Raw genomic sequence first — 21933 nt, 5'->3', positions numbered from 1 at the left:
GTAGTGATAGCAGGTAGCACATCTATTTTTAAAAAGTACAAAATAAAATTCTAGTTTATTTGTAGCATTTTGGATTAAAATTAAATCTCACTGATAATAAAATAAATATGCTGTTATGTTAATTTTATCAACTATTTAAGCATACTGGCTAGTTATAGACTGGTAATTTGCCATTTTTCCTCTCACTCGATGGAAACACACAACAGAGTTTGAAATAGGCCAAAGCCTATATACTGCTTTATGACAGAGCTCTCAGTAAGTCACAGAATGCCATAACACTATGTAACACAAATTTTGTTCCTGGATAGTACATGTTATTTTGTACTTGTTTATGTTGTAAAAGTACAGAAAATAACCATTATTCCTTTCAAATATTGCTTTTGTGACTTGGATAATGATATTTAAAAATTAATCTATTTTCTATGTAAACACAGGCAAATTTGCACATTTTCATTTACATAAGGTCTGAATAAAACAACATATGAATCAAGATTTGCATGTATTTATACTAAAGTTTTACAAAAATGTTTAGAAGCGAGTACTTTTCAGATTTGTGACTAATGTAAATCACGTTCACGAATCAGACCCCAAGTATAGCCTCCCATCATGCTTTTCTTATACATTCCTTGGTTAGTTGGTTGATTTTGTGTTTAATGGCATAAAGAATATAGGCTATCTGTGCCAAACATCTGGTAAAAAGTTAAAATTAAATTTAGTAAAAGTCATAAAAGGAAATTAAAATAAAACAAAACATGAGTAGCATAAAACCAATGTTTACATCTAGTCTACAACGTTAAGAGAAAAACTACAGTAATACAAGTTGTAAAGGACCTTCTGTAGCAAAATTGTAATTACCATAACTCGCCAGGAAAACTAACAGGTAAGTACAAAAACCACCGTCAGTAACTTGAAGTTAGCCTCTCTAGTCCTGGTTCTGAGCAATTTGATGTTACAGCCATTTTCTAATTTCAAATAGAACTAGAGATACTTTGATTTTTAAAAGGGAGTCACAATAAAGAAGGTTTTATGTACAAGTTAAAAAATTAACTTTAAAAGATAAATGGCCTTTAAAAAACTAAAACCATTCAGAAGGTGGACAGTGTCACCATCACCAATAACACCATATAACGTTATGGACAAACCTTGGGACAGAACGTTTGAATTGGTGCTCTTGTTGAGAGTCGTAACAATGGCAAGAATGTGGCTTATTGTGACCCGAGTGATACACAGACTACACACTGGGTCATCAGTTCCAGATACAAGAAAATGATGAGTTAAAAACCGTGACCAATGCATAGTCTAGTTAGAACAACTTCCTCATTCCCATCCTTACAAAAGCAAGATGGCCAAGGTCCAAAATAGGGTTTTTATTTGGTAAACTTTGTTTCTGTATTGCTCACTCGAAGGTGCAAAGAAGGTTCATGAGACTATGTATAAGCTCTGAACTGGGGAAGTGTAGAAAGCCCAGTGCAGAGCTGAAGTCCTTGATGATGAATGGGGTCCAGCATCTTTAAGGCTGAGGGTCTGTAAGAGCCATAGACCAGTGTTCCATAGTCAAATTACGATTGAATAAGAGCACGATTTATATCTTTAGCACAGAACATCGAGTGCCTCCCCAAGTGGTGGAAGAGAGGACGTGGATGACGTTCAGTGCTCTTGTATATTTGACCCATAGCTGCTTGATTTGTAGTATAAAGGTCAGCTTACAGTCAAAGATAAGCCCCAAGACCTTGGTCTCAGGGACCACTGGCAGCAAAACTTCACCAATACAAAGTTCAGGATCAGGGTGAATACCTCATTGGCGGCAAAAGTGCATGCAAACGGTTTTAGAGAGAGAGAAATTAAAGCCGTTTGCTGTGGTCCACTTCAGCAAATGATTGAAGGCAGTCTGCAGCTGCTGCTCAATATACCTCATATTCGATGACTGACATGAGATGCGAAAGCCATCAACAAAAAGATCATTTGCAACAGTGAGAGGGAGTTGTTCAGTGATGGCATTAATCTATACACTGAAAAGTGTGACACTCAAAACACAGCCCAGAGAAAAGAACGGGGAAAGTGTCGAACCCACACAAACATGGAATTGCTTGTCCATTAAAAAAAAAATGAAAATGGGCAAATGGCCATGTAATGCACATAAATGGAGGTCTCGCAGAATGCCATACATCCATGTTGTATCATAAGCCTTCTCAATGTCAAAGAATATCGATACAAGATGTTGTCGTTTGAGAAAAGCTTTTCCAATTGAAGTTTCAAGTCGAATCAGGAGGACCATGGTGGAGCACTGTTGTCAGATCCCACACTGGGTGGATGAGAGAAGGTTGTTTGATTCGAGAAACCTAACTAGATGAGCATTAACAATCCTCTCTAAGGTCTTACAGAGACAGCTCGTCAAAGTGACTGGATGATAGTTTGAAAGAATCTTGGTATCCTTCCCAGTCTTAAAAAAAGGTAGGACAATAGCCTGGTGCCAAGCATCAGGAAAAACATTCACCTGCCAGATCCGGTTAAAAAAACAATGAGAAGAATAGCAAGAGAAGCAGGAGATAGATGGCACAGTATTTCATAATGTACATCATCAGGTCCAACTAATGTACTGTCAGACTGATGAAGGGCCAGTTTGTGTTCCACCAGTATAAAGGGATGATTATATTCACAGAGACAATCAGCTCAAAAGGAAAGAGGTGATTGCTCTGCCAGAGTCTCCATGGCTAAGAAGGTGGAGGAAGAAACAGAAGTTCTTGATACCCAGCAAAAGCTATCACCTAAAGTATTGGCAATGCTCCAGATAACTACATCCTGGCCATCAGAGAGCAAGATCAAGAGAGGGACAGAATTATATTGCCCACTGACCTTTTGAATCTTGTCACATATGAATTTGGAACTGGTGGTAGAAGATATGCTGGTTGTGAATTTAATCCAAGATTCCTTCTTGCTTACCCACCGAGCATGTGCACAGGCCTGCTGGAAACCAACACGGTTTGAGAGTGTGGGAAATCTATGGAAAGTATCCCAGGCCCATTTTTGAGCCTTCCGTGCCATGCAACAGACAGGATTCCACCATGGATGAGGATACAGTGGAAAACGTGTCAAGGTTTTAGGAATACATTGAGCAGCTGCCTGTATAATACAATCTGTTAATGCTGCCACACAGTTGTCTATTCATGGCTTACAGAGGATGGCAAAATCAAGTTATGCGAGACCAGTGAAAGAGGGCCAGTTTGCTTGATCCAACATCCACCAGGGCACACGGGTCAGGTAGCACTGACCAGGCCCAGTCTCTCTCAAAATCACAGAAAAATGATCACTGCCTCGTGGATTATTGTCAACCCTCCATGAATAGTGAAGGGGAGCAAATTCAGAGATCGATAGCAGTAAAGGACTGACTAGGTGCATGGAAATAAGTAAAAGGGCTACTACTGAAAAGAGAAAGATTGTGATCAGAGAGCATATGCTTTACGGAGTGACCCCTCCCATCAATATCAGCACTTCCCCACAGTGGATGATGTCCATTAAAGTCCCCCAGGATTAAAAAGGGAGACGGCAACTTTTCAATGACAGCATCAAGGTCTGATTGACCATAGGTCTCTCCAGGCAACAGGTAGAGATAATAAACAGTGATGGTATGACTCAAGGAAACATGGATGGCTACAGTCTCCAAGGATGGGTCGAGTAGCAAAGACAGAGTGGGCACATGCTTATCATCCAACAGTGCCACCCCACCATGCACTCATCCATCATGCAGCCTGTCATTTCTGTACAAAGAAAACAGCTGAAAGGTGACTGCATTGGGAGGTTTCAGAAATGTTTCCTGTAAGGAAAGACATACAAGATGGTAAGAAAGAGTGTTTTGATGTCATCCAGATTAGAATGTAAACCTCAACGGTTCCATTATATCCAGATGGCCCTTTTTATTTACGTGTAAGTAAATTGGGTAAGTAAGTAAGTAAGTAAATTCTTGACTGTCGTTATACAAGGCAGGGCGATCAACTTCCATGGATCCTGCTCTGGGTCGATTGGGCAGGTGTTTGCTGTTGGAAGGAGATTCCAGTGACTGAGGATGTGAACGAATGAGCATTTTGCATCTTAGGTAGTTAGGTAGGTATTTCATGTTTATTGGCACAAAGCTACTAGGATATCTGTGCCATACAAGATGTAGTGTACTATAATAATATATAGAAAAATACATAAAAATATGTAAAATTAAGATCTGCCAGGAAAACTGAAGCAGTAAGTTCAAACTTGCTGTCAGTTACCTGAAGTTTGCCTTTCTAGTCCTGGGGTCAGATCAAAATAAAATTAAAATGTGTAAAAGAAATGATGCAAAAAAAGTATATGGTCCAATAAAAACCTTAAATTAAGTCAAAAAGACCAGTGGCTCTTAATAATGTAAAAACATGAGTGAGGCAGCCAGTATCACCTTAGACATTAGCTAATGTCTTGGGCAAACCTACATTAAAAATGTTGAAAATGACGTTGTCATTCTTGGTTGTAAGTACGGCACGATAGTAAAATGTAAAATTGTGACCTGAGTGACACACAGACCACACATTGATGCATCAGTACCAGATAAAAGGAAATGGTGAGTTAAAAAACTGTGACCAATGCACAGCCTAGCCAAAACAACTTCCTCCCTTCAATCTTTAGAGAAACAAAATGGCCAAAGAGCTAAAAAAGGGTTCATTTGAAAAAGCTTATTTTGTTGCTCACTCCAGGTCGACTGCCAACTGGTGTATAGTCGGGTTTTGATAACTGGACAATATTTCATGTATGTAACAGGGAAGGTCGTTATAGAGCCAGAGCAGATGGTCTTTGCCACTCTGTCAGCTAGCTCATTCCCATGAATACCAAGATAACCTGGCATCCAAAAAAAACTGGACAAAGACAGATAATAGAGAGAGATGGACCAGTTTGTTTTGGATATTGATAAGAATAGGATGGTAACTAACATGGAATGATATCAGGCCCAATAAACAGCTGAGTGAATCAGTATAGATCATACAATTTGTATATTGCATAGTTTCAATATGAATCAGGGCAAGAGAAATAGCATACAATTCAGCAGTGATCACAGAAACTGTAGAGGGGATTTTGTGTGCTGCAACCAAACTGTAACAAAACATGGCAGAACATACACAGTCACCTGATTTTGAACCATCTGTATATACGGAAATTGATGGTAAGATATTTAAGAACAGCTGATATGGGTAGAGAAAGCATTAATAGGGGAGCAAACAAGGTTTCAATCTTTTTCAGTCATCATATGTTTCCTAACGATGGCCAGGGAAGGTCAAATGTGGTTCGCTCCTCTACTAGCACTTTCTCTACCCATACCAGCCATTTTTAAATATATAATTTTTTCTACAAGTGGGTTTTCTCATCATCAGGGATGGATCATTTGAAAAATGTTCAGCACATAAAGAGTGATATTTCCAATTAGGACTACCAACCTTTCTCAGATGACTCAAACATAGGTCACAGTTGGGAATAGTAATTAGCCACGGTGGAAGAGGCCGAACTGTTGATACTGCTATGCTATTCAAAGATATATACAATTGTGCATGAATACAAATCCTAAAAAGAACAATGGTAGATTTTCTGTTATAGAAAAATGAGGCCCACTGATGATGGTAAACACAACCTCAAGTAGGATGTTGTGTTAAAGAGCAAAGTTTGGAAGCATATATAAGAGAAAGTTGCAAGAGGCAAATATAGAGAGGGGGTTCATAGGACGCCATGTACAATCTTTGGACTGGAGAAGTACGAAAGGCCCAAGTACAAATCCCTAATGGTGGATAGGACCCAACATTTTCAGTGCTGAGGTTCTGGCAGAACCATAAACCCATAGTCAAGTTTGGATCAGATAAGGGCACGATAAATTTCAAGCATGGAGTATCGATCCGCTCACCAAGAGGTGGAAGAGAAGACACGGAGGATGTTCAGTACTCTTGTACATTTGACATGAAGTTGTTGCTTGACATGTGAAATAAAGTTTAATTTACAGTTAAATATAAGACCTATGAACTTTGCCTCAAGGACATCATCATCAAAACAAAGTTCTGGATCTGGATGAATACCCCGTTGGCAGCAGAAATGTACATAAACAGTTTGAGAGAAAGTTGAAAACCATTTGCTGTGGTCCACTTAAGTATATGATTGATTGCAGTTTGTAGTTGCCATTCAATAATCCTCATGTTTGATAACTGACACGAGATGTGAAAGTCATCAACGAAAAGACCATTTGCAACTGTAGGGGATAGCTGTACACTGATGGAATTAACCTTTATAATGAAAAGTGTGACACTCAGAACACAGCCCTGAGGGACTCCAAGATTCAGTGGGAAAAAATGGGAAAGTGTTGAGCCCACACGGACCTTTAATCGGCAGTTCATTAAAAAATGCTTAGTAAAAAGTGGCAAATTTCCACACAATCTGTATGAGTGAAGGTCTCACAAGATGCCATATCTCCATGTATCATAAGCTTTCTCTAAATAACTAAAAAATAGAAACAAGATGTTGTCGCTTCAAAACTGCTTCTCTGATTGATGTTTCAAGGCAAATTAATTGGTCTATCGTGGACCATAGTCTTCAGAACCCACACTCAGTGGGTGATAGAAGGTCGTTTGATTCAAGGAAACAAACAAAATGAGCATCAATCATCCTCTGTAAGATCTTACCGAGATGACTTGTCAAAGCAACTGGACAGTAATTTGAAGGAATCCTTGGATCCTTCCCAGATTTAACAATAGGTAGTACATCAGCTTGGCACCAAGCACCAGGAAAGACATACTCCTGACATATCCAGTTAAAGACAGCCAGGAGAATAGTAATAGAAGCAGGAGAAAGGTGGTGTAGCATCTCATAATGTATATTATCAGGTCAAACCAAAGTATCGCCAGACTGATGAAGCACAAGTTTGAGTTCCACCAATGTAAGAGGGTGACTGTAATGATATGGATGACAAGTTGAAAAGGAAAGAGGCAGATGTTCAACTCGTGTTTCAATAGCTAAGAAGGAATGGGATGAGTTTGAAGAGCTAGATACATGACAGAAACATTCAACAAGAAAATTGGCAATGCTCTGAGCATCAGCAACTTCACGGCCATTGGATATTAAGATAAAAGGGGGGTAAAAGTACACCGTCCACTCACTTTCTGGATCTTGTCCCATATGACTTTTGAACTGGTGGTTCAAAAAGTGCTGGAGGTGTATTTTCATCCAAGACTGCTTCTGGTTTTGACGTCTCACTTGCCAAACATGTGCAAGGGGTTGTTGAAATGCAATGCAGTTTGAAAGCATGGGATACCTATGAAATTTATCCCAAGCATGTTTCTGAGCTTTTTGTGTTATATAACAAGCAGAATTGCACAAAGGGTGGGGATGCCGTGGGAAAGATGTCGAGGTTTTGGGGATGTACTGTGCAGCTGCTTGGACAATACAGTTAGTTACTGCTGCTACACAATCATATATCAATGATTTACATAAGATAGCAGGATCAAGTTCTGGAGGAGTAGTGAAAGAGGGCCAATTGTCCTGATCCAACATCCACCGAGGCACAAGGGTCAAGTGGCAATGACCACAGCCAATCTCTCTTAATATGATAGGAAAATGATCACTACCCTGTGGATTGATGTTGACCTCCCAAGAAAAGAAAAGGAAACATGAAAGGGAGCAGATAGAAAGATCTATAGCAGTAAATGACTGACTGGATACATGAAAATAAGTGTAAGAGCCAGTATTGCACAACCCCTCACATCAATACTAGAACCACCCCAGAGGAGATTATGCCCATTAAGATCCCCCAAAATTAAAAAGGGGGTTGGCAGTTGCTCAATGAGAGCATCAAGGTATGAGAGATTATAATTCTTTCCAGGGGTAAGACACAAAGAGCAAACAGTGATACTACAACCCAAGGAAATACGGATGACTACAGCCTCCAAGTGCATATTCAATGACAAAGATCAGGTGGGCACATGTTGATCAAGCAGCAGTGCTACTCCTCCATGTTCTTGTCCTACACACGACCTGTCATTTTGGTATAAGGAGTATTGTCAAATTTTGACTCTATTAGTAGGTTTTAAAAATGTTTCCTGTAAAGAAAGACATTTGGGATGATAAAAGTCAATCAAATCCTCAATGTCATTCACATTTGATTGAAAACCTCAACAGTTCCACTGGATTAGAGTAGCCATTTTTCTTTATTGTTGAGGAGAATATGGCACGGAGACCTTCTGCTTGTGACCAAGCTTTTTTTCTTTACTGGATGTGGGTCAGTCACTTTCTACTGATCCTGCTCTGGATCGAGTAAACAGGTCAGAGTTTGTAGACATATATTCTAGTGATTGAGGATGTGAATGAATGGGTTAATTTTGGGGGCATCAAGAAAGGAAGAACCCCTGGAAACACCTGAGCTTGAACAAGGTGATGTTGGGCAGTAACTGGAAGATGTGGTAGGGACAGAGATAAAAGTTGATACTGATTCGTTAACTTTTTGATTTTGGAGGGTACTAGATTAAGATATGCTGTTAAGGATTCTGTGGGAGGCACAGAAAGGTCTGTCTGGATTTCAACTGTAGTAATGAAATGGATTACAGCAGCATAAAAGTCTGAGATGGAATTGGGAAAAGTAATGTCTGAGCCTCTGGGAAAGTAATATTGTGAACCGTCTTTAGACACTGTACTTCTTTCTCTTCTACCCATTTAGAGCAAGAAGAGAAATAGGAAGGATGTAGACCATTACAGTTAATACAATGCAGTTCTAGTTGGCATTCGAAAGCATCATGGTCTTTACCAGCACAATGGGCACATGTCAAGGAACCATGGCAAAATAATTTTGAATGAACAAATTGTTGACAATGAAAACACCAAAGAGTATTAGGAATATAAGGTCATACCTTACAATTCAGATACCCTGCCTTGATTGCTGTAGAAATACATGATGTTTTAAATATTAATATTAGAGCATTTGTCTGCTCCATAATCCCGTATTTATGAGTAAAAATTCAGCACACGGCTGTAACACTTTAGCTAGCAAAACCAGTGAGGATCTCTAACTCAGGAATAGTCTTTAAAACTCTCTCAACTGTAACTCCTCTAGAAGAATTCAAAGTAGAATGAGGAGTAACCTCAATGGATATATTCCCAATGGCCTTTGATTTCAAGATGAGTTTGGAATGTTGTGATGAAGATGTTTCCACTAAAATGTCCCCAGACCACAGCTTTTTTACTGATTTCGGAAAGATGGCCAGCCCTTCCAAACCCTTCTGAATGAAAAATGGAGACACCTAAACTAAGGGTTTTTCAGTTAAAAAATGTACAGTTAAAAATCTCAGGACGGATTCAAGTTGTGAGTTTGGCTGTATGGAGTTATCAATGCATGGTTGTTTGCCAGTAGTCAGATTTTTCTCTATGCTTTCATGCTTGTTTATTTTTTTTTAGGGGTATCTATAATAATAAAACAAAATAATATTTCAGTGTTCACTGACCCCACCTACCATAAAGCCCTACAAAGGGATGCACTACAGTGCCATATAAGGTCACTGCAGCAATGCCAGGGTTTCATGAGCACTACACCCAAATACCAGTATCAGACATTATGTCCACAACACCCATTGAAGACATCCTATGTTGGCACTCAGTTTACCCTGGCCCAAATGGACTAGCAAACTGATCTTTGGGGTGCCCACCCCAAGACTTCCCATTTTCAGGAATCCAAGGCCAAAGTTGGTGTTGGAGTTGGACCTCTCAACCACCAGGATCCTCTCCTTCCCTTCACAGGTCATCACCCATGGCAAACACACAGGTGGATGTTTAGATCCGAGAGTTGTTTACCAGTAGTCGGATTTTTCTCTATCCTGTCATGCTTATTTTTTTTATTTGAGGGGTATCTATGATGATGATAATAATAAAAAAGAATATTTCGACGCCCACTGACCCCACCCACCATGGAGCCCTATGAGGGGATGTACGACAGTGCCATATAATGTCACTGCAGCAAAGCCAGGGTTTCATGAGCACTATACCTGAACACCAGTATGAGACAACATTTACAAACCAATTGGTCTTCAAGAAATTCAAGGTCTAAGTGGTGTGTTGGAGTTAGAATACCCAACCACCCAAATCCTCCCCCCCTTTCACAGGTCACCACACAGGTGGATGTTTATATCCCAGAGGAGGTAAACTGAAAGTTCAGAACCTTTTCTGGGAGGCCCCTCACCATGTACATCGAGAGGCTTGGGGTGAGAGAAGATGTATCCAAGGACATGCCTGTACAAGGAACCAAAGGAAATGAATCTTGGGATTTGATGGAATGTATGCAAGGGACAGAGATGGGTGTTGAAGCTAATTCATCAAGAGATCTGTTTGTACTCACACTGTATTTGTGGAATGAAGTGCAGCAGCATACATCCAAAATAAAATGGTGGTCAGCAACGTTTGAGCCTCAGGATAGGTAATGTTATGAATCATTTTCAAATGCTGCACCTCTTTTTCTTCCAACCATAAAGGGCTAGAACAAAAGTAGGATGGGTGAGAGCCATTGCAATTGATGCAATGAGGGTTTATTTCACATTCATAGGCATCATGCTTCTTGTCACCACAATGATCACACATCAAGGAACCACATGACGACTTTGAGTGACCGAACTGCTGACACTGGAAACATCTGAAGGTTTGGAATGCATGGCTGTACTCTGCTATTAAGATTACCAGCCTTGATGGTAGCAGGTGGATATGGTGATGTAAAATGTCAGAATGAGAACATTGGTCGGCATCGTAATTCCATCTTTGCTGGTAGAGGTACGCTTCAATGCAGAAACTCCTTGGGTGGAGAAAACATGGAGAATCTCTGCCTCTGGGATGTTCTTTGAAACCTTTCAAATAATAACTCCTCATGATGAATTTGAAGTAGCATGAGGTGTAACCTCAATAGGTATATCCCTAATTGCCTTTGAATATAAGAGAAGTTTACTGTTGAGATGTGGAAGTTTCCACCAATAAGCCACCAGAGAGAACCTTCTTTACTGACTTTCAAGAGAAAGCAAGACCTTCTTGTTCCTTATGAGTGAAAAAGGGAGACATATGCCCTAAAGGTTTGTCTGAAAGAGAGTGTAGTACAAAAAAAATGAGGTACAACAGGTGTTACAGTTGTTGAGGATTGCTGCTCAGAATCTTGAAGATGTGGTCGTTTACCCATGGACTGTGTTTTCACTATTTAAGTTTTTATTTGAAGGATCCATTATAAAAAAAAGAAAATTTCGGTGCCCACTTTCCCCACCCACCACGGAGCCCTATGAGGGGACACACTACAATATCAAACAAGAACACGACAGCAACACCAGGGTTGCGTGAGCACTATACCCAAACACCAGCGTCAGATACAATGTCAACAAAACCTGTTGAGAACATCCAACACCGGTATTTGGTTGACCCAATCCCAAGTGGACCAGCCGACTCACCCAAGCCTTGAGGCCACCTATCTACAGGAATTCAAGGTCAAAGTAGTGTGTTAAGGTTGGACCCCTCAACTACCAGGATCCTCTCCTCCCCTTCATGGGTCACCACGCACAGCAAACATGCGGGTGGATTTTACATCCCAGAGGAGGTAAATTGAAAGAAGAGAACCTTCCCTTGGAGCTCCCCTCACCACGTACAGGAATCCACACCGAGGGGACATTCCTGGGTCGCGGTGTTCAAAGTCAAGTATATCTTGGTAGAAGCACTTCCCTCACTCTTCTGAGTATGCTTCCATGTTATCTTTGAATTTTATCAAGATGAGCATCAAGGATATGGACTTTCAGGGACATCCTGCAGCCTATTTTGCCATAGTTCTTCACCAGAGCCTCTACCAATTCAACATAATTTTTGGCCTTGTGATTGCCCAAGAAGCCCCGAACCACTGCAACAAAAGCTGACACTTCCTCCAACTTGCAACTTGCACACTTTCATCTTGCAAATCCTACTCCTTGAGCTTAGATGTCAAAAGTTTGGTATTCGACTTTGTTAGACCAAGATATCTGACCAAGTTGTTGAGGTCTCTTTGGTTGGGTAGAATGGGTTTCTCTCACCAACTGCACCTCTAAAATTGTAATTTGGATCTTCAGTAACTACCTTTTCTTCTGATTTGCTGCTCTCTTCTGAGGATGGCCAATGTCTCTCTGGCAAAGTGGGTACAGGGAGCTCAGAGCAGTGTGGCACTGGGGCGATGGATGATGGAAGGTCCAGATACATGATAGCAGATGTATTCTCGTCAGCCAGATGTTTGGTAGGGTCCACCATGCAGAAGTAGCAATTTCTTGAGTGGCCAGTGAGTTCATGCCAAATTCTTGGAATAGTGAACTTCATGGCTCTCTTTTCTCCTCTGTATCATCGTGCAAAAGAGTAAAATAGAATTGTTACTATGAAGAATAAATGTATTTCATCCACAACTAATGTGTAAGAAATTCATGCAAAATATTTTGTGATATTTTTCTATACTATTGGATATTAAAAAAATGTATGTTATTTAAATTTTAAAAAGGTCTAAAATTGGTTTTATATAAAATCTTACTATTCAAGCAAGCAAAAATTGTTCATCTTACCTTCTAGAGTTTTTTTTGCAGTGCTCACAGGTAAAATGAGGTACCCAGGGTTTGACTTTATTCCTGACAGGCATGTCAAAATGTGCCTTGTAGGCTTCACACATTTTAGCAGATGCTGTCACAGAGTTTGTTTTTGCTCTTGTTTTGATAAATTGGCCACAAACATAGCAGAATGCATCTGGAGAATGCTTGCAGCTTCTTGATGCCATCTCTGATAAAATCAGCTAGGTCTATGTGTTCACTTTGGCAGCTAGAACTAAACTAGAAAATCCTAAAAAGGTTCTTGAAAATTCTCGTAAGTTCTACAACATTCTAAAAAATTCTTGCAAGTTGGAGAAAATTCTCTCTCAGTTACTCAATCTATCTAGAATGTTATGGAAAATGGGTAAATTTGAATATTACATTACCCAGGTCACAAAAGCAAAGTTTGAAGAGAAAAATAGGTCTTTTCCATTCACCCCAGGCATAAGCAATTGAGAAATAGCAGTTTCTATCTAAAAACATGAAAAAAGTAAATAGTTGTGTGATATAGTGTAATTAGATGACCTAGTCTGCACTTGTAATAACTAATGCGAGAGGTACTCGCTTATAGAGTGATCAGGGAAGAGAGGTGACCAAGATTTTTTTCCAGTAAGAAATACTGGCAGATTTCCCTGCCTTGTCAGCCAAAATTTAATAATTGTACAGTCCTGAATAAGTATTGTACAGGATGGAAAAGCACCTTAAATAAATAGTTGTACATGTACGATTGTTTGCAACTCTATTGTAGGAGTCAAAGTATGCAGGACAACCTTTTATAGAATATCATTCAACATATTATATATCTGATGTCAGACTTATTAACTATTAAATTTATCCTATATTACATATTTAGCAATAGTTCATAATACAGGAAAGTAAATTCAGATATAATGCAATACTGAAAAAAATTGTTATACAATTCAGAGGTTATGCAAATACAATATACAACGTGTACAACTGACAAAAGGTATTTTCTTCTTCACATGCCCATCACCTTGTGCTTCAACTTGTCAGAGACCAATTGACTGACATCTTCATTTCATACCTTGATTATAAATACTTTTGCAACATCTAAGTTTTGTGTCTAACAGACTTGTACATTTTACTAAAAGCTTACTGCATTTTGTATGGATACATGTGATAAATTCAAAATTACACCCAATATCTCTTCTCTAATATTGAACCAACTCTGTGAAAATTCAACAAGCTGATTAGCAAACTAACTACTCAGTTCTAGCAATACCAATACTTAAACCTACAAAAAAAATAAAGATTAAGAACTCTTCAAACTTACAACTTAATAACCATATCCGATGGCTTTTGCTGTACTTAATTATTCTGTTACGTATGCAACAAATGTGTTACACAAGTTCAAGACAATTCACTTGTAGAAAGATAATTTTAAAACTGAATATTGAATATGCTTAATTTTGTTGGGTATTAAAAAAATTACAACTTACAGTGTATGAAAAAGAATGATCAATTTCTGATAACCGTACAAGTTAAAAATTAATAAAAACAGCATAGTATAATAGTTATGGTAATTTTAAAAACAAAAAAAAAATTATATGTTATTGTTAGATATTTATTGTACATGCAACAGTTCAATTTTCTATAATAACTTTAGCACTTACTGCATTTGCATTGCCTCCAACTTGCATTGCTCGTAACTGAAGCCAAGTCCAATTGGTATCTAGCTGTGTTGATCTTACAAAGGATAAATGTACTCCAAGTGATCGATGAACAGCCGAGCAGTCCATACATATAAAGACACCGTAAGTCACACTAGCCCAAGTAGGATTCTTTGCATTACAGTCAAAGCATATCTAGTTTTGAATATTCATAAATACTAGTGAAAAAACCAATATCTGATTAATAGTAAAATTTATTGTAAAACCAACACTTATTTTATTTCTGTAACCCATTGTTTGGAATGGAAATCATTTCATTCCCAGATAATTTTTTTAGGAAACAGGTTCAATGGAAAGTTTTAGACAATAGGAGTGAAACACAAAGATAGTGTCTTTGAAGGGAAAAAAAATCTACCCAATCTAATAAAAAGTTTGCTTTGAGTTTATAAAGAAACAGAACAAAAATTGAAACACTGCAGAGGGCAATAAAGAAAATAAATGTGGCTGTCAGTGCTCGAACACAAATGAGGCAAGTTTTCTCATGCTGTAAATTTGAGTCTGTGGTTGGAAGGGGGAGGGTATAACAAAAACTAATAGATACTTATAAATAATTATATTATATGAATCTACTCAGATTCTTTTTGGGATAAGAGAAAATATAAAAAAACATGATATAAAGAAAAATCTAAACAATATTTTGTTCATTTTTATTAATTTGTTTGTTTTTTAATTTTCTGCTTTAATTTTTTCACAATGTGATTTTTTTTTAAATTTGCAAGCTTAATATTATATATTTAAAACCATAAACTGCTCCTAAATTTAGCCTGTATGACCCCATATACTTTGATGTATCAACAACTGCTACCATGGGCTGTTTGTATCAGTAACAAAATATTTTCCTGTTAAAAAAAGGTTTTACTATTTCATATAATGGAAGGAGGTCCCAAGTTACAGTAACAGAAGTGTATTTTGTACAGTAGATTCAAGTCTGGTTTCCTTAAGGATTAAGTAAAGAATGGCCTTAAGCACACTTAGAGGCTAGCATGTAATGATTCATACCAGAAACACACCAAAACTGACTCATTAAGTCCTAAAATTCAGGATGGTGTGGAGAAGAAATACAAGATCAAGAACTAAATAATGTTTCTCTTTCTGTATTTCACATCAAAATATATGTTGCTAATGTGTAAAATTAAGAAATTAACAGCCATGTGCATACTTAAGAATTTTCTGAACAAGAATTCTTCCACATGTCAAATGTAGACATGATATTTTAAATACTATGATTAACAGACAAATAAAATGAGATTAATGGATAAAGTTGAGTTTTTTACTTATGATGAGGACTGTTTATACAAGTAAAGATTAAAAGTATATGGAGAGTTACTTTATTATAAATTGTTTAAATTTAAGATGCGAGACAACCTCTTTGAGAACTGTTTGAAATTTTGTCAAAAACAAAGCAAATAAATTAGTTTTTTTAAAGGTCTGCAATAAGCTGTTAAGAGATGAAAATTTTAGTTACTATTATATGTCAGCTATAACTGGCATTAGCAAGTTTTTTATCAAATTTAAATTATGAAGATAAATTCATATGAGGAGGTTTTAAGATACGCTGATAGAACCGTGTGATCAAAGGGAGAAAAGTTACATTTGTAAGAACTGGGTTGGAAACTAACGATGTGGTACATCACCAGTTGCTAAAATACAAGTGTTAGGTGTAAGGTTCTCCAAATTATTATTATTATTATTATCAGTTTTTTTAATTTTCTACAGACTAAAGTGGTATTATTGTCTAATGGTTTGATCTTGTTTTTAACACAGAGCATTTCATTATTGTGAAAGACTTGAAGAGAAAAAGATGAGTCGATCGTTTTAACTCAAAGCATACAATAATGGTCAGTCATCAGTTAGAACACTAAATATATTTTGTCTGTGACAAAATACTTTATTTTTTTTTTTTTTATAAGTTCAGATATACTTATTTGTTGATTAATATGGAAAAATGGTAAACACTATAACTATTAGAAACTTATAATACTTCAATGACAAGATTATGTAAAATTAATAATAAAACCTAAACTGCAAATCACAAGTTGGCTACATGTTGTGTACCATACACATCTACAAGGTAAGTTATATCAGATGGAAAGAGAAAGATTTTATAATTCGAAGTTCAGTTTTTAAAAGAAATTTTAATTAAATTTAATGGTGTAAAATATATTAAAACTAAACATGGCTTAAAAATTCTGTGTTATGTAATTAGGATGGAAGGAAAATTAAGAATGTTTCCCTTAGAAACACAATTTACAAACAATTTAAAATCTGAATAATGTACAAATAAAAGCAAGAATGTCAAATAAAACTTCTTAAATTTCATTACTTTTAGCGTTGGCCTCAGTGTGCCTAAACATTTCTGTTATTTCATGTCTTTCATTCACTCTAAAATACACATAAATTAGGCGATGCAAGTTTAAATTGAAATCTTAAGTCATTAAACTATATTTTATGCGCTACTTTATAAACTTTGTTTTTACATTTAGTTTTACTGGTATTAAATGAGTTAAGGTTATTTTTCCTATAAGTATAATCATGCAAGGGCAGATTGTAAATATATGTAATAATAATGAAAAGTCCACCACTTTAACATGATTTAAACCTCTCGTTCGTTACTTGGAATAATGCACATATTGGTGCTTGTTTGTTACATATATGACATTAACTATTATTATTTTACTTGCGGTTACACGTTTCAGCAATTTGACATATTAAAAAGCAACCTGTGTTCTCTTATTCACATGCAGTAGCTGCTACTTAATCCAATAACGTATAAGACAACTTATTTTACCTTATTAGATTGAAGTGCCCTTAATTTCTTAAAGATTGATGCAATATCTGATTTATTCGGTTGAACAACCGCCATCTTTAACTTCTCGTTTCGCTGACGTAAACTAATTTTGTTTTGCAAACGCTACCCCAACACAACATTTTATAGGGAATATCCGTCTTGATATGTATTTAATTATGTCATAATTTACCTGTTTATTTTTGAAATGATAAAAGTCCAGTGCTCAGAAATATATTTATTATTTATTAAATCGTAAATTAACAACATTTAAGTGTAAAAATGATTAATATAAAAATGTTAGTCAATAAAAAAATTAAAACATATTAAACAATTTATTAAGCGACTTGAAATTGAGGATCTTTTAAAATTTCTTTCGTTAATAGTTTTGGCCCGGCATGGCCTAGCGCGTAAGGCGTGCGACTCGTAATTCGAGGGTCGCGGGTTCGCGTCGCGCTAAACATGCTCGCCCTCCCAGCCGTGGGGGTGTATAATGTGACGGTCAATCCCACTATTCGTTGGTAAAAGAGTAGCCCAAGAGTTGGCGGTGGGTGATGATGACTAGCTGCCTTCCCTCTAGTCTCACACTGCTAAATTAGGGACGGCTAGCACAGATAGCCCTCGAGTAGCTTTGTGCGAAATTCCAAAACAAACGTTAATAGTAACTAGTAGCTTTAAAATAAGAGACCTAAACCAAATATAAAAAGGCACTACTTTGGAATTCATAGTAAAGGTTAACAGTAGTTAGAAGTTATAAAATAAAATAACTATAACAAATACAATGGGACATCATTTTATAATTCATAGCTTAGGTTATCTGCGCATCATCTTATATACGTGATATATAGCTTCCACTCCGACGGCTCATCAATAAGGCTCTTGCTCTTGTTACGCTGAAATTCAGGGTTTGGAACCAGCGGTGAATAAAACGCAAACAAACCAATGTGTAGCTATGCACTTAAACAAAAAAAAAAGGTGTTTATATTAAATAACGTTCTAAACTTTGAAATCGTAAAACAAATAATGAATATTTATTTTTAACAAATACAGTAACAGCTATTTTTACAGTATGGAAATCGTGATTTTAATTATTACAGTGTTCCGACCTATGGCATTATGCCATTATCGGATAACATATACATTCAACAAAACAAAGAAAATTTCAAATAACTTTTACAGATTGTGATGGTAAAGACAAAGTTCATAAGTCTGTAAAATTAACTTTATAGTCAAAGGAGATTCATATAATATTAATACATACAAAGAAGACGACCCTGAAAATTCACTTTTCTTTGGTTTTTATGACTTTATAAATAGTGTGTCAGCTATTTTTCTTCGAACGATTTTCATATTATTTTCAGTGGTACTATGTTGTTATTGTTGTTTAATGTTAAAAAACATGTGATGGCCTTTCAAATGTTTCTTATATATAGTTCTCCCCTGGTACAGTGGTAAGACTACGGATTTACAACGCTGAAATCAGGCGTTCGATTCCTCTCGGTGTACTCAGCAAATAGCCCGATGTGGCTTTGCTATAAGAAAACATACACATGCTTTTTAAGTCTTTTCCAGTTTTTACGAAATAAAGCGGTTACAAAAGTTGTGTTCACTTTTGCAAATGACTCAATGTGTTTATTCTTCGTTGGATGGTTTTTAATAAGAGGGTTCTTGATTTTGATTCCTAGCTTTTGTACAGTTAGGTTATCAATGTCGTTATTTCATTTATTCGTAAGTCATGTCCATAATCTAATAATGTTTCTGATGATGTATTCGATATAAAGAATTGTAGCGGTGAATTGTAATACAGCTAAGAAGCCATTTTCATTTTTTAGGTTTTTCTACATTTTTTCTTAGGTTTCAATTTTTTTAAACAACTTCTTCTAGATAATTGTTTTCTAATGAAATTTTCAGAAATTCGTTGTAGTTCAGTACAATATTGTAATGTTGGTCTTTCATTAGGCGAATACGTTTTTGAAATAATTCGAAGTCCAGTCCACATAACAATAAAAATTAGTCTATCTCTTCCTTAACGTTTCTGTAGAATCATACACTGGTGTAACTTACAGACCTAAGTTTGAAAATGACATTAAAACAAATATACTTAGACAATTATACTCCAACTAACGGATAAATAAACTTACTGGTAAAATATTATGGTAATGGATGAATACACGTAATAAATGGTACTGGTCTAAATATTTCACTGAAACTAAATACTTTACTGGCATTCTACTAGTGTTATTTCATTGAAATTAAATACTTCACTGGCATTCTACTAGTGTTATTTATATTTTACTGTCAGGTGTTCACGTAAGTTTTCTTGACTTCATTCAGAATATTCTAGGTATTCTATCTCTTTAACTTATCGTGATTCAACCTATATTTAACATCTGAATTAAAACATCAAAAAAATATAAACTAGTTACAGAATTAGGTAATATAATTTAATGTCCTGTACACTACCAGATGTGGGGTAATCTGTGAAAATATTAATGACTCGAAAAGTAATAGTAATTCAACTAAAGAATAGATTACGTTTGAATTGAAATGAATTGAAAACAGAAGAAATATAATTTTACCGATAATATGTCAGTTTAAATGTATCATTTTATCAGTTTATTATTTAAACTTATGTGCAATTAATGAAATAAGTTATTATATGATTACGGAGTATTTCTGCATTAAATAAATTTCGGTTCTGTGAAATCGATTTGATCTTCTACAGTTCAAGGTAGTTATTATTATACACACTTTCATCTTGCAGCTCATTTAAAAGGACCAGCTTTAAGAACATTAAGTAAACTTTCAGTCGAGAGATATAACAGTTATCTAGCATTGGTATCTACTTAAATTAACAGGATTAGAGTGACACTCGGTATGAAAATATCTAAAATAAAGTTCAGAATATGGAGGAAAGAAGCAACCTCAATCAACTGCAAAAGAGTTTGACAAACTTGCAGAATTTTTTTACCTGGATTCTTCACGATTTCACGAGGAGTTATAGATTTATTGGCACGTGATCAATTCATAAATGCCACAACACGAAGAGTTCAGAGTTAGGCTGAAAACAAAAAGTAATTTACATTTCCAAATGATGCTCTACATTTAGTGATGGACCTTGAAATTCATCAAAATCGGAGATAAGTAACTAAAGTCACCATTTAGAAGTCATGGTATCATTAGATTGAAGAGTACTGAAACATCAACTTCCCTGATTATAGTCTAGAAGGCGTTTACGTATTAGTTAAACAACTAGTGACACATAATAGAGGAAATAAACCTCATAATAATAAATGTTTCACCTGTAACTTAAAATTATACATATTCCAGAACTGAAAGCCAACCTGCAGAAAATAACAACTCCTCGCAAAGAATGTCAACAAAAGGGAACTATTATAAATGTGGGAAACAAGGTCGTTACGACCAACACTGTGAGAAATCAACAGCTGATAATAAACTTAAGAAATAATACTCTAAGGATGAATCTCAGAGTCCAATTAGATCAAAGGAAGAACAGTGAGCTAGCCAGACATTAGAAAACAGTAATTAGTTTGACTTATAGGGCAAATTGTGACTAATAATATTTCATTTATTTCAAATGGATAAAAAATCCATTATTTAAAGAAACCAGTCTATAGGTTTAATTTCGAAAACTCTTGAAGTATACTAACCGACATCAGTTTGACAGTTGCAGTAGTTCAACTCGATTGATAGTGGAGATAAGAAATTGCCTCCAGATATGAAAACTGAAGATGGATGGATATAAACAGCATGTGGCACAAAGTTCTAGCAAAAGGAAAGAAAAGAGTTACCTTGCTGTAAGAAACTTTTCTTTGTCTGACTATGTATGTATAAACCCCTTATCATCGATAAAGAGTTCATTTTGGGAACTAACTTCTTGTAAAGTCAAGGATACGAAGTAATCTAACTTCAAATTCTTCATAGTCTAGGATTAGGAAGTCCCTATGCACTCCATGACAGTTACTACAGTAGATATTGAACTTGCATATGAAGAGCAGCATTTTAAAGTAAACAACTCATACCCAGTCTTCTTTATAAAACATCACGTAGTGACTGGGCCACAGTACAAGCAAACATTCTGTTGTATTCTATGGACTACTGATTCGAAAAGCTCTCAAAGATTTGAAGGATAAAGAGGCCATCATTAGTGTCATTAAAATTACAGCCAATGAAATTCTAGTCAAGCGTGGATATTGCAAGTTGTGAAATTGTACTGGAAGTACTTTCACATCAGGAAACATCATAAATATTCACCTATGAGGATTGATGTAGGGAGTCTGATGTGAAATCTTCACACAAATTTACTGCCTTACTTACAAAAGCAGAATGAATGAATTTGTGAAACAACGGAACAGTATCAGGGGCTATGTAACGTACTAATAAAATATCTACATACCTTCTCCAGTGGACTTCCTGACTTAAACTAAACATATAAAATTTTCATATGATTGACACTGGAAATGTAATCCCAATACACTGGATATCCAGATGACTTTTAGCTGTAAAGCAGGCTGTGGTTTCAAAGAAATAGAAACAATAAAAGAAGAAAAGTAAAAGAACTATCCATGATGACGAGAAAACCCACTTGTAGAGAAGAATATATACGAAAAAGAACTGTTTTGACATCACCTATTGTACTTGTGAAGAAAATTATGAATTCACAGAATTGTGTACGAACTATCAGAATGCCAACGAAGTCTCAAAGAACGATGTCCACCCACAGCCAAAACCTGACGCAACTTTGAACGTTCTATATAAAGTAAAATTGTTTACAGAACTGGATTTTAACAGTAGTAACTAACCAATGCAATTTGATGAAACAAGTAGAGAAAATACA

At 36.2% G+C, this 21933-nt stretch overlaps 1 protein-coding gene across 12 annotated transcripts in view; it reads right to left on the bottom strand.

Moving 5' to 3' along the window:
• Nucleotides 1-17229, bottom strand: part of ArfGAP3 (ADP-ribosylation factor GTPase activating protein 3) — an 86543-nt gene extending 69314 nt beyond the window's left edge. For 11 of the 12 annotated variants that reach the window (XR_013012104.1, XR_013012106.1, XR_013012105.1 and 8 more), the window contains exons 1-2: nucleotides 17079-17229; nucleotides 14234-14425 (exon numbers count right to left, since the gene is read on the bottom strand). Coding sequence is in view for 9 of the 12 variants with exons in the window: in XM_076448391.1 (XP_076304506.1) it covers nucleotides 14234-14425; nucleotides 17079-17153 (267 nt within the window). In the remaining 3 variants the exon portion in view is untranslated. The remainder of the gene's footprint in view (nucleotides 1-14233; nucleotides 14426-17078) is intronic. The other variant, XM_076448397.1, reaches the window with a different exon arrangement.
• Nucleotides 17230-21933: the final 4704 nt, after the last annotated feature.

Source organism: Tachypleus tridentatus, chromosome 8, assembly GCF_004210375.1.
Source record: "Tachypleus tridentatus isolate NWPU-2018 chromosome 8, ASM421037v1, whole genome shotgun sequence".
NCBI lineage: Eukaryota > Metazoa > Arthropoda > Merostomata > Xiphosura > Limulidae > Tachypleus > Tachypleus tridentatus.
This window is presented reverse-complemented; position numbering and strand designations above follow the sequence as displayed.